General features: G+C 40.8%; 1 protein-coding gene across 3 annotated transcripts in view; it reads left to right on the top strand.

Moving 5' to 3' along the window:
* Positions 1-15,838, top strand: part of arfgap2 (ADP-ribosylation factor GTPase activating protein 2) — a 37,762-nt gene that overhangs the window by 14,553 nt on the left and 7,371 nt on the right. The window contains exons 2-15 of one of the 3 annotated variants that reach the window (XM_037979958.1): positions 1,835-1,953; positions 2,140-2,212; positions 2,330-2,461; positions 2,984-3,067; positions 4,104-4,209; positions 6,545-6,601; positions 11,136-11,180; positions 12,051-12,103; positions 13,265-13,401; positions 13,477-13,608; positions 13,691-13,819; positions 13,966-14,118; positions 14,203-14,329; positions 15,552-15,812. In XM_037979958.1, the coding sequence (XP_037835886.1) occupies positions 1,835-1,953; positions 2,140-2,212; positions 2,330-2,461; positions 2,984-3,067; positions 4,104-4,209; positions 6,545-6,601; positions 11,136-11,180; positions 12,051-12,103; positions 13,265-13,401; positions 13,477-13,608; positions 13,691-13,819; positions 13,966-14,118; positions 14,203-14,329; positions 15,552-15,665 (1,461 nt within the window). In that variant the 3' untranslated portion in view covers positions 15,666-15,812. Of the gene's footprint in view, positions 1-1,834; positions 1,954-2,139; positions 2,213-2,329; positions 2,462-2,983; positions 3,068-4,103; positions 4,210-6,544; positions 6,602-11,135; positions 11,181-12,050; positions 12,104-13,264; positions 13,402-13,476; positions 13,609-13,690; positions 13,820-13,965; positions 14,119-14,202; positions 14,330-15,551; positions 15,813-15,838 lie in introns of those variants that run through there. The other 2 variants (XM_037979956.1, XM_037979957.1) reach the window with 2 other exon arrangements.

The following is a 15,838-nucleotide window of genomic DNA, read 5'->3' as shown; positions in this document are numbered from 1 at the left end:
GGAACAGAGCCTCGGATGACGTCAGGCTATATAGCCTCTGATTGATCATCCGATGTGTCACAAGTGTGACTCTGTTGATACTATTACTCGAACTGCGCATGCGCGAAGGGAACATTCAGTGCTTTCAGCACCGCCCTCTGGCGGTCAGTAGGGATGAAATAGAACTGCTTCGCCACAGGCTAGTTTGCCAGGCTAACTTGTCCAGCGAAGACCCAGTGATGTGAAGCAGCTACAGTGGAAATGAAAATGTCTGAAGGCCCTCTCACTACACCTGGACCAAGCTGGGCAGGCATAGACCCCTAACCTATGGCTCATATGTTCCTGCTGCTTAAGACACACAACCTCATTACCTCCCTCTCTATCCTGGAGGGCAAAAGTAATAAGGATGAAGCAGAGTCTGTCAATTTAAAGCACATGCTGACGGATGACAAAGAGGAGGATCCCATCTTCCTTCCCCACTTAGTTTCACTTTCCATGGGATGGTCTACAAATTTGTGGTTTTAATTTTTGATCAGTTGTTGAGTCAGCGAGTGTTTGAAATGTAGCAAAGCAGTGGTAGCTCCCTTCACGAAGGGAGCTGCATTTATAGAGAACTGTCTGCTCCCACTTGCCAAGAAGTAGCTCACCACACTCTCACTAGTTTTCTTGTGTGCTTGGGTGCCACTCACAAAGGGAGGTCAGTGAATGAACATGCGTTTCACACATAAACCTCCTGGCTGTGCACCTGGCTCTGAAACATTTCCTTCCTTCACTGAGAGTCTGCCATGTTTCAGTGAGAACCAACAACTCCACGGTTGTGGCCTAAATCAACAGGTAAAGGGAACTGAGGTCCCCCTGTTTGCATATTCTGGAACAAAGCTAGTTTGGAGCAATTTGAACCTGCAGTCTCTGAAGGTGACTCCTCCCTTCTGCAAGAATTCAGTCACACCACTTTGCCTATCAGAAAGAGGAGGAAAAACAAATACAACACAACTATTTATTATGTAATAGAGATTTTAACATTGCCAAACGTTCTTTTAACTTAACCTACACTTTTCATATTATATGAAATATATTTAATGTGTTATATATGAACTTGTGATTATCAAATGTTATTCATTTAGCTGTTAACATTATTTACACAATTAACTGAGTTTAAAACAAGCAAATGAACACACACAGGTGTTGTATTGGGATGTGTTACCTTGTTGAGATTGGTTTTCCCACCTTAGGAAAACAGAATTAATCAATCGAACATCGACTCAGATTCTAGTTTCAAAGTTTCCTCAAACAGTTGTTTTGAAAATGTAGCAGACAGACAACCTGTTTAACTTTATACAAAGCATTTAGCAGCTTTAAAAAACTTAAGATGATGTTTTTTTCTCTGACGTCTCATCAGTAGCTCCGTGTGCCTTTTTTTTCCCAGATGTAGTAAGCCAAGAGAGTGTTCAAACCACAGTTTTGTTAGCTAGCTTGAAGTACCTCCATACTTTAAACCCCTCCAGTCCTTAAAAACTTTTATAACTTGTTTTGTATGACACAATTGTAGTCGCAGACTCTGCTTTATCTGCCATGATGGTTTAAAACTGCAGTTCAGACAGACCCGATGGAACTTGACTAACATTCGCAGTGCATACTAGTGGTGTGAAGAAAAACTGTTTCAGTTGAAAAGTTTAAGGAATTAAAAAATAGCCAGATGGTCTAAAAATATTGACGCTGATAGATTATCGTAATTGATGACATTGACTATGACAAATAATTGCAGCAGCCTTAAAAGCAGTGATATTACCATTTTTTTGGAACTTGCAGATGTTTATTAGGATGTCTCAGTAACCATAATTATGTTTCTACGCAGGTTTGTTTTGACTGTGCCGCAAAAAACCCGAGCTGGGCGAGCATCCCGTATGGTGTTTTTCTGTGCATTGACTGTTCTGGCATCCACCGCTCACTGGGAGTGCATCTCAGCTTCATACGGTAAGCTTTAAAGTACCTCGCAATGATCAGAGGCATCAGCTGTTAAATACCAAATCCTTTGACAGGTTAATAAGTCATTCAACAGTCTGAGGATCAGTTTACTGTCTTTGTGAAATATATTATTGTAAGAATCTGACCTGTCTTTAGTATGTTCAGTAGTTTGAATAGTTTCTACTTTTCCTGCAGATCCACCGAGTTAGACTCCAACTGGAACTGGTTTCAACTCAGATGTATGCAGGTCGGAGGCAATGCCAATGCAGTAAGTTAGAACCTGATTGTTCAGTCAGAGAAAATCAGGTGTTTGATGCCGGTTTTAGGCACTATAATCTGTTGGGATTTGATGACTTTGGTTTCTGACACGTCTCTCTGTCTGAAGACGGCCTTCTTCCGTCAGCATGGCTGCTCCACAAATGACACAAACGCCAAGTACAACAGCCGTGCAGCCCAAATGTACAGGGAAAAGATTCGGCAGCTGGCAAATACAGCTTTGTCCAAATATGGAACAGATGTGAGTACTGACTGAGTGGAGCCTTTTTATAAGTTAATGCAGCTGCATTGTTTTATCCTAAACATTCAGTACAGTATCTGTCAAGACATGCTGATGTGTGTGAGAACTAATGAAAAGCGCACACCTTCTCTTTTCGTCTTGTCTGTCTCAAGTAAAACAAGACCCTGAAAAAAATCTGATAGTTTGACACATTCAATAAATGTTTAGAGTTTATTAAAATCCTGACATTTGTAGGTGTAGTTAAATCTACTGTACTTGGCTAGTTACACAACGTTTGTACACCACCACAAATAACTGGTGTTTTCAGGATCTTTGTCATGTTACAAAAAGGTGATAAAGAAGTTTATCTCTGTCTCTGGCAGGTTCAGAGTACACAGGGTGGATATGATTTACAGTTTATAATGATCGCATTATAAACAGTACAATAAAATCTCTAAACCAAAATGACTCATCCCAGGTGAAAATAATAAATGAAATCATTTGTAAATACAGAATCCTAAACTCTTCCTTTTTTTCTTATAGCTGTGGATCGACTCTTCTGCAGGAGGAACTGCTGCATCTCCCGATAAGGAGGCTGACTTTTTCTCAGAACACACACAAACACAGGTTTGTTTTTGCTTATTTTTCCCAACGAATATAAGGCACACTTAAAAGCCTTCAATTTTCTCAAAAAACAACAGCGTACCTTATATATGTAAGAAGTCGTAATGTTTTAGTACGACTTTGGTAAACTACAAAGATGCACCGCTTGCAGCATGGCGGCTCAGTTATAGCCGCGCTTTGTTGTGTCGCGCAGGGCTCCACGCGCGCGGGGCTCCGCGCACGCGGGCGTTTATACTTGACTCTTACGTTGGTGCAGTATTCTCCGAAAAGACGGGGCTGTTTTGTTTCGCTTAATGCGCCTTAAAGTCCGGGGTGCCTTATATATGACAAAAGTTTGAAAATGGACCAATCATTGACAGTGCGTCTTATAATCCAGTGCACCCTATAGTGCGGAAAATACAGTAAATAAAAAGAGAGAAATTACAGATGGCAGTGTTTATTAATCGATATGCAACAAACGTGAGTACATTACTGTGTATTGTCAGATGGGTGAAAAACAAATTTCACCAGCAGTCTGATATTTGCTCTTAAAAAATGTATATTTACAGTATTTAAAAGTGAAATCCCACAGTGAATTGGAGCAACATTTTTTTGTGTATTTTTGAGGCTTTTTTTTTTTATTCATTTTGGGTTTTCCAAAGACAGATGTTTTTAAACTCACCAATTGGTGGACTGATTGTGTTGCACTTATGTTCTGTTTTGAATTCCCTGAAGGTCTTGTGTTGAATTCAAGTCAGGCAACATATTTTACATGTCATAGTTTATACAGCTCTCCTTAAACCATTGTTGGGTTATCACACTCTCACCTCTGTTCTTTAGTATGGTGAAGATCTTTGTTGAGCCCACCTGAATCCAACTAATTTATCTCATGAGATCAGTTTTCATCAGGTTTATCCCTAAGTTTGACAAAAAAAAAGAAAAAGAAGAATTTTTTTGTAGACCAAGAGTACACATGGTTCTGTGACTCAACTGTTGCTTCAGTCAGACTGCAAAATCTGAACTATAATGTGACAAACGTTTATCTGTTTACTGTCTTCAGGCTGGTAACGAGTGGAACATGGTGCCATCCTTGGGGACTGAGCAGAACGGAGCCGCTGTGACCCCTCAGCTGATGGACACAACGCTTAAAAGCCAGGATGACAACCGTAAGTAAAACTAAGCTGAGTTTCACTGTTCAGTGTGAAGATGACCTTTGACCTGTTCAGGTAACAAAGTTTTACATCCTGTTGGTGCTGATGTTAAAAGGGCTCTAATTAAGACCTTAAACAAATATCCAAATGCTTCAAGCTACAGAAGGAGAGTTATTGAAAAACAGATAATTTTCTCTGAAAATGGTCACATGAGCCATGATAATGAACACCTTAAACTTTTTAACTTTCCCCTGTGAACATGCAACAGATCTCATTTGTACTTCACTTCATGGTGTTTTCCTCTTTGTGAACTAAAGTTGACTTCTGTAGCAGTGTGCTGGATACACTGTTTATACTGTTAGTTTTTAATGATGTGATAAAGAATTTTAGGATTTTCAGGGGTGTTAAAATTCAGGATGTAACTGAATTATGGTAAATTGGTCCAAGGACTCTAAAGCGATTCACACTGCAATCAACCATTCAGCTATTTATCCACACATTCACACACTGATGGTGGTAAGCTACATTGTAGCCACAGCTGGCCTTGGGCAGACTGACAGAAGTGATAGTAGACAGCAGCAGAAAAATCAAACAAACAAATTACAAAAGCTCTGTAATTAACACAAGGCTTGTTTTTAACTTAACTTAAGGCACTTTCAGAACACCTTAGGTCAGGACTGAAAAGCCTTTTGGCTGCCTCGGTGTGATTTCTGAATAGATTGAGGCGATGAGAGGGGTCAAAGCCAACCTACGCCTGATGCTTCTTTGTGTCATGAAGTGAGGTAGTAACAAGCCATAATGTTTGATGTGAAACTGTAAGATGGCTTTTCAGCTCAATAATGAGATGAAGTGAAGACATATGCTCTTTGTGACCACCCGGTCACAGGATTAAGCAGCAACAAACAGATTTATTAAATAGGGAAGATTGATTTTGAAAAATTGGTTAACCCCAAAGAGAATCACTAAACTGAGTTAATCCAACATGGTTTGAAAACAATACAAGGCAGATGTCTGTCACACATTTAATCAAGAGCTCCACCTCTACACAGCTGAGTTTTGCTCCACACCTCTTTTGGTTATGTTATGTCTTTGTGACCAGTTCGTGGAAATGGTCTGCGAAAGTGTCTTTTAAAACTGGATTTTGTTATATTAAGAATTCATTTTTGCTTTTTATAATCTTAATGAAGAGACTTTCAAGGCCGTAAACACCCCAAAGAATTCTGTTAAATCTATCATTAATAATCACTGCAGTTCGTAAAATTACAAATGAAATTTGTTTTAACTGTCCAACCCATGTTTTATTGATCTGGAGATGACTTAAGCAATCTTTCTTCTTCTAACGCTATATTCTCATCACAAAGTCAAGCATGATCCGGGTGTGGGTTGGACTCCACCAGGGCTGCCCCTTATTTTTGATTCTATTTGTGGTGTTCATGGACAGAAACTCAAGGAGCAGTCATAGAAAGGAGGGCATCTGGTATGGGACCCTAAAGATCCCATCTCTGCCTTTTGCAGACGATGTGGTTCTGTTGGCTGTCGGGGTTGAGTCTTTGTTTGAAGCACAGGAGGTCAGGTATCCAGGACTCTTGTTTATGAGTGATGGTAGGATGGAGCGGGACTTGGATCGGGGCCTCTTCTGCAGTCATGGGGGTGTTGACCCAGTCTGCCATGGTAAAGGAGGAGCTGATCTGAAAGGCAAAGCTCTTCATTTACTGATTCATGTTTCAAACCTTACCTATGGTCACGAAATGTGGGAAATAACTGTAAGAACTAGATCTACAAGCAGCTGAAATGGGCTTCCTCTGTAGGGTGGCTTGGCTCATCTTTGGAGATAAGGTGAGGATCATCCAGAGGGAGCTCGGAGTAGAGCTGCTGCTTCTCATCAAGAGGTCAGCTGGTGGGGTGTAGACATCTGATTAGTATGCCTCCTGCTGGAGGTTTTCTGTTCATATCCAGCTGAGAGGTGACCCCAAAGAGGTAGACCCAGAACTTGCTGAAGAGATTATATATTCTCTGTGGTCTGGGAAAACCTTGGGATCCATCAGAAGGAAGTGGAAAGTGTCACTGGGGAGAGGGAGAAGCATTTTAAGCTGAAATACTCTTTGAATTTGTCCTTAATTATTCCTTGGATATTTGCCACCCCTGGTGACGTCTCCAATAATCAAAGCCTGCACTAATTATAATTGTTTTGGGTCCCATGTGTCGTGAAAGCATATCAACACACTCACAATTTTGAATTTCTGATACAGTATATTTTATATTTAAAATGGTACCAGATGATGTCAGAAAATACTGTACTGATAGTCAGAAATATTTTGTTGATTCAGTTGGTTTTATCTGGTTCTCTTAGAGTCTGAAGAAGGACCAAGCATTGATGGTCTGAGCACATCGCCCAAAGCTTCCATTGGTGAGTAAATCAGCTCCTGTCAGTCTGTGTGCTCTCTTCACAAGCTGCCATCTGCACTTTATTTTCCTCATCATTTCCTCATTGTCATACAAGTACTGTAGTATACAATCTATACTCCCCTCATTTTTCTAATTTACTTTCAAGCAGCCAGATCTTTGAGTATTTTTAAGTGGTCTTGATCAACAACTTTTCTAACTATAACACAGTTTGTCAGAAAATATGATTTTAGCTGGAACAAGATGATTCTCAAAGAGCTATTAGCTGAGGTCTTTGTCTTTTAAGTCAAGTCAAGTTTATTTGTATAGCACATTTCAGCAACAAGGCAGTTCAAAGGGCTTTACATCATAAAAACACAAAAATAAAAAGTCATAAAAACAACATAGTAGTAACATAACCAGTAGGAAACATTACATTTTGTCGAGTGCTATCATCAAAATCATCAATACACATCAAATACAGTATGTTGGTCAATGTTCCATTTGTTATAATTCAAAGGCAGCTCTAAACAGGTGAGTTTTCAGCCTTGATTTAAAGGAACTCAGTGTTTCAGCTGTTTTGCAGTTTTCTGGAAGTTAGTTCCAGATTTGTGGTCCATATAAGCTGAATGTTGCTTCTCCATGTTTGGTTCTGGTTCTGGGGATGCAGAGTAGATAGAACCAGAAGACCTGAGTGTTCTGGAGGGTTGATACAACAGCAGATCTTTAATGTATTGTGGTGGTAAGCCATTCAGTGATTTTTATAAACTAACAAAAGTATTTACCTGTTTCTTGGAGCTTACGTCGGTGCAATATTCTCTGAAAAGATGGCGCAGTACACTATGTAACCAGTGGAAATACGGTAAAAATAAAGAGAGAGCAGATTTTCTGGCTGTGATACAGAGAGGTTCTTTAAACTTAAAGCATTCGGTTTAACTTTCATTGATTTATTTGCTTTAGTTGTGATTCGCCCATCATAGGACTAATATTTCTTCCCTTTGTGGTCTGTAAACACTCCTTTTATCGGCTGCAGCAGTAATCTCGTTCCTTGTGTTTTGATTCGTTAGATTTTTTCTCTCAAAGAGGGATCATAAATGCTGATACAGGCGAACCAGCTCCGCTAGAGCACTGCAATCGTCCATTTTGGAATGGAGCGCAGCGCTCGCGGTCTGCAGCTAGTTACAAAAACTGGGAGTTGCACGACTACCCGACATGACACGGCACGGCGCCTTCGCGCAGGGGCGGGGACAGCGCGATAGCGTCGCTGTTGGCGCGCTCACCCTTGCGCGGTGATAAACGACTCAAGTTGATGTGGGTGGATTTTTTTTTTTTTTGTATTTTACAATAAACAAGCGGAGCTTAGCCTGGCGGCCCACCAGGCTTATAATACACTGGGGGAAACCCTGAGTTCTACCTTTAGATACAATCAGAAGACTCAAAGCCCATAAATCTAAAACAATCTTTTAAAAAAAATAATAAAAGAACCCTAAAAGCAATTCTAAAACGAACAGGTAGCTAATGTGGAGACTTTAAAAAAGGCACGATGTGAGCTCTCTTTCTGGTCTTTGTCAGCATTTGTGTGGCTGAGATTTTCTCAAAGTTCTGCCTTTCTGTTCTCTTAGGAAGACCAGGAAGCAGAGTTTTACAGAAGTAAATCTTGTAGGTGATAAAGATATGGACTTAAGTTTCTTCATTGGGTAGAGAAAAAAACTCTGGCAAAGTAAAATTTTCAGGTGATAAATGCTGTCTTTGTAACATTTTTATTGTGGAGTCTGAAACCTAAATGGGAGTCAAAAATAACACCAAGGTTTTTGAGTTGATCTAAAGAATTCATTGCCAGGATTTGTCTTTTTTTTCTCTGAGTATTAACTCAGATTAATAAAACTTTTCTTTTGTTCCGATTGAGCTGGAAAAAACATTTCTGCTATCCATGACTTGCCAATATAAAGCTGTATGTCATCAGCATATCTATGACAATTTATGTTGATGATGTTTCCTAATGGCAGCATGTATATGTATGAATAGATACCTGTACCAGTACTGAATATTTCTAATATTGTGCAGCCTTGTCAGTGAGGTTTTTAGAGTTGGACCTATTTTCTGTCAGGTAGAACAGCAGAGCAATTGTTAGAGCTGTCACATCACAGCAAGAAGGGTGCAGGTTCGCCTCCAGCCTGGGGCCTTTCTGAATAGAGTTTGCATGTTTTCTCCGTGTGTGTGTGTGTGTGTGGGGGGGGTGTTCTCTTGTACTCTGGTTTCCTTCCACAGGCGCAAAACGTGCATGTTATGCATGCAGGTTCATTGATAACTCTAAATTAGTGCTGGGTATCGATTCAGATTTCCCAAAAGTTAAGGATATCGCAGAGGTGCAATGACTGGTAGAGTTGCGGACCTTTCCTCAGACATGACCAGTGTGGCTGCTTTCAGTGGCTGCAGAGCTTTCACCACATCTTCTGCAACTGTTATGTCAGCCTCTGTCAGGGTGCAGAAATCCTTTTCGTTCCTGCATACTTCAGGTGACACCAAAGTTGCTGAGATTGCTGGTTGCTGCATTTCCACTGAGCTGTTCCAGTGTGTAACCACGTCAATCACCAGCTTATGTAGAGGCAGGCCCAGTAACCTTTACTTCTCTTTAAGCTTGTGGCTTGTTGTGGTGCTACGATGAAAAAATTATGTGATGCACCTTACTCTACCAAGCAAACGTGCCACAGCTGGGACTTTGAGTGCTGCTTATGAAGCTAAATTGAGAATGTGTGCAAAACAGTCGATGTGCAACATGTCCATCATTTCCACCGCACGGACAATATTCGCAGCATTGTCTGTTACGATGGCTGGCTCTTTGTCGGTTAGCTCCCATTCTCCAATTGCTTCAAACAACAGGTCACGTAAATTACTCGCAGTGTGGCTGGTTTCAACTGCTCTAGTCTGTAGGATGTGACATGTTAGATTCCACTCGTTGTCAATGTAGTGAGCAGTAATGGTCAGGTATGATTCTGTTGCTCTGGATGTCCAACAGTCACAGGTAAGGGCGACTCTCCCTGCTGATTTAAGTGATGTTGCAATGCCATGTTTCACATCTGCGTACATGTTTGGGACCATCACTTCACTCAACTGTTTGTGTGTAGGTAAAACGTAGCGTGGCTCCAGAGTCTTCATAAGGCCGCGGAAACTGTCGTTTTCAACTACATCGTATGTCCTTGCAGATGTATGTAGTGATAGCCTTTGTTATTTTCTGGGCTCGCGGAGAGTTTGCTGGTAACTTACATTCAAATGCCTTCTGAAGCTGCATTTGCCTCAGGGCAGATGCGAATTGCGTTTGCGGGTGGTGTCTTGTTAAATGGTTTCAGAGGTTCGTTGTGTTTCCATAATATTTTACCTTCACGTAGCAAATCTTGCATATCGTTCGGCTCTTATTCAGTCCATTGCTGCTTTCGTGGTTTTTAAATCCAAAATATTTCCAGACATCTGCCTTCAAGTTTGTTGGCGGTCCTTTCAATTCTTCTGCCATGTCGTTTTGTTACGGTACTCGCAGAGTGACGAGATCTTGCTTCACGTGAGAAGTCACATTGCATTATGACAAAAAGATGTATTAAAAGGTTCAATTTAAGGGTTTTATGAATTGATATTGGGCCATTCAAAGGAAAATCGATTCAAATCGATTAATTGATTTTTTTTAAACCCAGTCCTAATCTAAATTATATAAATTTATTTTGGATCCTCGAGCTAGGCTCCCTGTAGAAAATATATGGGGGAGAGACCTGTCCTTTATGGGAGACATAGAAATCTGTTGGGATACAGTATGGGAAAACCTCCACAGCACATGCTGTGAGCAGGCCTCACTGCGGCTATGAAGATGTTGGCACTACGATGGCAACCACCACACTTCTTACCTTGGCAACAATGGACCAACTCCTTCCTTGACATTGTTATGATGGAGAGATCAGTGGCCAGGATGCACACGGCCAACCAAAAACGATCAGAGCATGGGACGCTGCTTATTCTTTGTTTAGAGAAAGAGTGAAACATAACTCTATGTTAGCTTCTTAATTTGTAACCGTAAATGATGATTTCATCTTCTCAATTTTCCACTTCCATATTTGCTATTATTTCTTCATTTTTAAAATCTTGGGGAACTGTGTAGGGGGTCACCATGGGGTTGTGGGTTGGGTGGGATGGTGGGTTTACACAAACTTTTCTATCTCGATGTCTTATTCCACCTATTGTAATTATGCTGTACTCTAAATGTTCTTAAAGCAACTTAAAATAAAAACAATTGATTGGAGAAACAAAAAAGAAAGTCTGGAGAATTATTGATCAAGACCACTTTTAAAAATTACATGAAAGTCTGGCTGCATGGAAGAAAATATAGAGGTGTGGACTGGATCTGGAGTTAAACTCAGAGCTATACAACAATATAAATAAACAAACAGATTAAATTTAAGGAATACCATTTGAATATATTATATTGATTTTAATTAAAACCCATGACAAAAGCAGTGTAATTTGGGCTCAAATGTTCTTCTCATGTTGAGTATTTAAATTGTGATCCTGTCCTGTAGAGGACTCGATGCGTTTGTCACCTCAGGATGGATGGACACCTAAAGGTGAAAGAGTTGTTGTTGGCTTCAGAGTTCAGGCTCTGATGCATGATTGTCCTGCTTGACTGACATTTCCTCATCCACCGCCTGTCTTCACTTCTCTGCTTCTCACGAACTGAAAATAGCTCTGTTAGGAGAGGCCGTAATGGTTGAGTGCTATTTATGGTCCAAAGCTGCTGTTCAACAAAATGCTTGTGGCAAAAAAAGCTGGCTTTTCTCAGTCACAATCACAATCAAAAGTTCAACACTTGAAAAGAAAAAAAATATGCTTTATGAAGCTGCAGGTAATCAGAATTGGATTTGTGGCTTTTGCTGACAAAACTACGAATTAACATGCCATTTCAACAGTGACAATTATCAGACTTGTGTGTCTGAAAGATGAATAGTTTTTTAAATAAGTTCTATTTTAGTTCCTCCTCATTGTTTTCTCAACATTGTGATTTTACTTAGAGCAAAGCGCGACCGCACGCAGGCTGCAGGCAGTGCAGGCAGTGCAGGCGGGCTGCAGGCAGTGCAGGCAGTGCAGGCGGGCTGCAGGCAGTGCAGGCGGGCTGCAGGCAGTGCAGGCGGGCTGCAGGCAGTGCAGGCGGGCTGCAGGCAGTGCAGGCGGGATGCAGGCAGTGCAGGCATGTTCCTTACTCAGCGTCACAACTTCTGCCTTTCAGAATTTCTTGGCTGTTGTTTGAGGATTAATCATTAAAACCATAAAAGCTTTTCTGTGACAAGAAATTTGACCAGTTGTATTGTTTTTTAAGCTAGTGTGTTTTTCTGCTTTAGTTTAACATTGAATGAGATTTAAGATAAAAAATATTTTATAGATTTTTTTATTTATTTAAAAAAAGTTTTTTTTTTAACTGTGTGCCTCTTGTGTTGCAGATGTAAAGTCTTCCATCATTGGAAAAAAGAAACCCATGGCTGCCAAGAAAGGGGTGAGTTTACCTGACTCAAACCACAAACCACCTGCAGAGTTGAAGACCCTGAGTCTGCAGGTGTTTTTGTTAGTTTGTTTTTTCATGACAAGTGACTCTTTAAACTAAAGGCTCTGGCATATTCTATAAGAAGTCAGTTCGAGGTCACATGGTTGTGAGCCATTTGTTTTCACACACATCTTTCATTGTCTACAGAACTCTCAGGAAGCTCCTCCCTCCTCCTACCGCGACTAGACATGTCTATTAAACTGACTGATGATGTTGCGCTGAAAGCATAGTAATTGGTAAATGCTTCACATTGATGTAGCATGTTTAATCTCTCCAGGTTCTGTAAAATTTTTACAGTGTTTCTCAATATAAGAGAAACATTGACAAGATTGGAGAGCCTCTGATTGGAGGATGACCTCCCTACCACTGAGCCAAAGCTGTTGTGAATGACTCTTGGCTACAACTACAACATTTTTTTTGCTCAATGTCTGTAAATTGGCCATATAGCTTAATATAGCCATTTTTGTGTTTTCTAAGGTCAGTTGGGTGTGGTGGCCATCTTGAATTGGATTAACTCCAAAGGTTAATCAATTGTAGATGTACACCCAATGATTATTTTCCAAATGTTTCATTCAAATCCATTCAGTAGTTTGAGATACTTTGGCAGAAAATTTCAATTTTGTTTGTCTGTTAGCAAAGTTTTAATCAAAGATATTGCACAATGAGCAACACTGTTGTATATTTACACTGGATGACTCCTTTCTGTAAGTTTCATTAAAAGTCCTTCAGTGGTTCAAGAGATATTTTGGTAACAGACAGACACACGTATATACACAGTCAAAAACATGACTGTTCCCCTTTCCCTTTTGGTTGCAGGTCCTGTCGGACTTTCTAAAACTTCTCATCCAGTCCTAACCTCTTTTTATTTTCCTTTCAAGCATCCAGACTTTCCTTTGATATTTTAAAGTGATCTGGATCAACAGTTCTCCAGACTTTCTGAAGGTGTCCCAAAGAGTTTTTCTACATTTCAGTCCTTGTACCTTACCCTTTTCAGAAGTGTTTTGAACTCTGACCTCTGAATCCCAACATTAATTTCCTGTTAGTAAAGTACTGAAGAGTCCTTTTGAAAACCTGAAGCTCATCTTTTTCCCTTGTGTTTTTATGTTGACGCAGCTTGGTGCAAAGAAAGGTCTTGGTGCTCAGAAGGTAAGCAGTAAAAGTTTCTCAGAGGTGGAGAAGCAGGCACAAGTGGCTGAGAAGCTAAGAGAGGAGCAGGTAGCCGAGGCTAAGAAACAAGCTGAAGAATCCATGTAAGAAACTTTCCTTCTAATTTTCATGTTCAATGTTCCGTTTTAAACCCCAGTAACTCCTTCTGCTTGTTACAGCGTGACGTCCATGCGTTTGGCCTACAAAGAGCTGGAGATCGATAGGAAAATGGAGGAAAGGAAACTTCAGAACCTGGAAGGCAAGAAGAGAGAGCAGGCTGAGAGACTGGGCATGGGCTTTGGCAACAGGAGGTAAAATGTCCATACCATAACCCTTCTTCCTGTCTGCAGACAGCTGAACAGAGCATCGCAAGTGTTTCTCTTCTTGTTTCAGTGCCATGTCTCATTCAGTGATGTCAGAGATGCAGGTGATTGAGCAGGAAACACCAGTGGGAGCCAAGTCCTCATCCCGGTCCAAACTGGACATGTTTGATGAGCCTGGCTTCACTTCTGGACCCCCAAAGTAGGCAGGACACACACACTTCTCAAACCAAACATGTTTATCTGTGTTTGTATTGTTCCTGTGTTTGCTGATTTTCTTCCAGTCGTTCACTGGGATTTGAATTAAGTAAAAACCCACTTCATTAATCCTTGATTTTTATGTTTTAGATATAAAGACAACCCATTCACAGTGGGGGACAGTTTTGGATCTAGATGGGACACTGATGGAGGAACTGCCTCTTTCACCACATCCTGGGCCCTGGAGAAAGAGGAGCCCGAAGAGGAGGTCACCATCTCTAGTATTCAGCCAATTGGAGAGAGGTGCCAGTGGCTTCAAACAGTCTGTTTGTTCGAATCTCTGACCTGAGAGTGGTTCTGATCTTTGTTATTGGTGCTTAAATTCAGACTTCCCAGCAGGAGAAAAGCCGAAGTGTCTGCTTCAGTCTCAGAGTCCAGTGAGGCCAGGCAGAAGTTTGCCAATGCCAAGGCCATCTCCTCGGATATGTTCTTTGGTCGGGAGAGTGGCGCTGAGGTGAGCAGCACAGTTGGTTTTACTTACACAACCAAACTGAGATAAAAATCTGAGTCTGCATGGAAAATATGCCTTGTTACAGGGGCTCTGGTAGCTCAGTGGTCAGTCTTGTAATTCTGAAGCTGCAGGTTTGAGCCCAGATTGCGTCAGGAAGGACATCTGGCATAAAACTGCCAGATATTGTGTGCAAAGTTTGTTGCAATGACCCCTGAGAAAAGGAGCATCAACACATGTGCCTAGTTACACAAAAATGCAAAGATTTAAAGAAATGCATATTTCTCAGTCTATCATTGAAAATAATGTTATGCCAGATCTGAGATCTGTTTGTGCTTGGAGCATGTGTTGAGGATGACTTTCAGCTACTACCACAACAAATTATCTCAATATCTGTAGAACTGACTGACTTATAGTTATTTTAGTGGACTTAGATAGATGCAAATGTTGATCAAATTTCGATGTTAATTCTGTGATTACTTTATGAGATCCACCCAGTAGCACATGAGATAATTTGCTGTCAGACAGACAGGGTTGCAGCTCTTTTGAGTGAACTGAATCACTAGAATCAGTTCATTAAAATGATTCGTTCAAAAGATTTGTTCACAGCATCCTTCAGTTCACAAAGTTTGTTAGTTTAGTTAATGTCTTTCGTGCTATACACCATAAAAGGTGCCCAGCCCCCATGGGCTTATAAGACATACAAACATATTTCAAAGATGCAGACAGAGACCAACATCAACATCCTTCAGACAGAAAGTGTCGTTCATTATCTGGATCACTCCTCAGTGGCAGTATGTTGTTTCTGCAGTTTGTTCAATGGTACAGATCATAGACAAAGAGAAAATAAAATACAAAATATAATATGTTCATCTTACTTGTGAAAAGTTATCCCCTGAGTCAGTAGCGGCTGGCCAATAGAGGGCGCAAGGGCGCCGCCCCACCACTCACATTACCTTGAATAAGGAGTAAAAAATTAAAATTAAATACTAAAATAAAAATATTTCAAAATATATGTATACATATTTTTAGTTGTGTAAGATAAATATTTTATAGTTAATGATAAGTAAAGTTGTTTCGTTCATTGGTGACATATTTCCGCCCCGGGGTGCAAAAATCTTTGTCCATAGACTGTCGTTAAAAGTTGTACATGCGCAGTACAAGAGATAGGACCGTTCAGGGCGCACCTCTGCAGCTGTGTTTACGTTTCACCGCCTCCCGCCGCCAGAGGACGGAGCTCCCACCACCGGAGGGCGGGACTCCCGCCGCCGGAGGGCGGGGCTCCCACCACCGGAGGGCAGGACTCCCACCACCGGAGGGCGGGACTCCCGCCACGGGCTGACGTCACATCCGTCTGTCATAAAGTTTGCGTGATTGAAAAGTCGAGCCGCAGGTGAGCTGCCTTTAATTCAAAGACAACAATAAGTTCATTACGTGACTAAGTTACATACAAAAGGTAATAAACAAGTTCATAGTTAATAATTAGTTTAAGAAAATTTATGCTAAAATCTGTTA

This window comes from Kryptolebias marmoratus, linkage group LG15 (genome assembly GCF_001649575.2).
Source record: "Kryptolebias marmoratus isolate JLee-2015 linkage group LG15, ASM164957v2, whole genome shotgun sequence".
NCBI lineage: Eukaryota > Metazoa > Chordata > Actinopteri > Cyprinodontiformes > Rivulidae > Kryptolebias > Kryptolebias marmoratus.
This window is presented reverse-complemented; position numbering and strand designations above follow the sequence as displayed.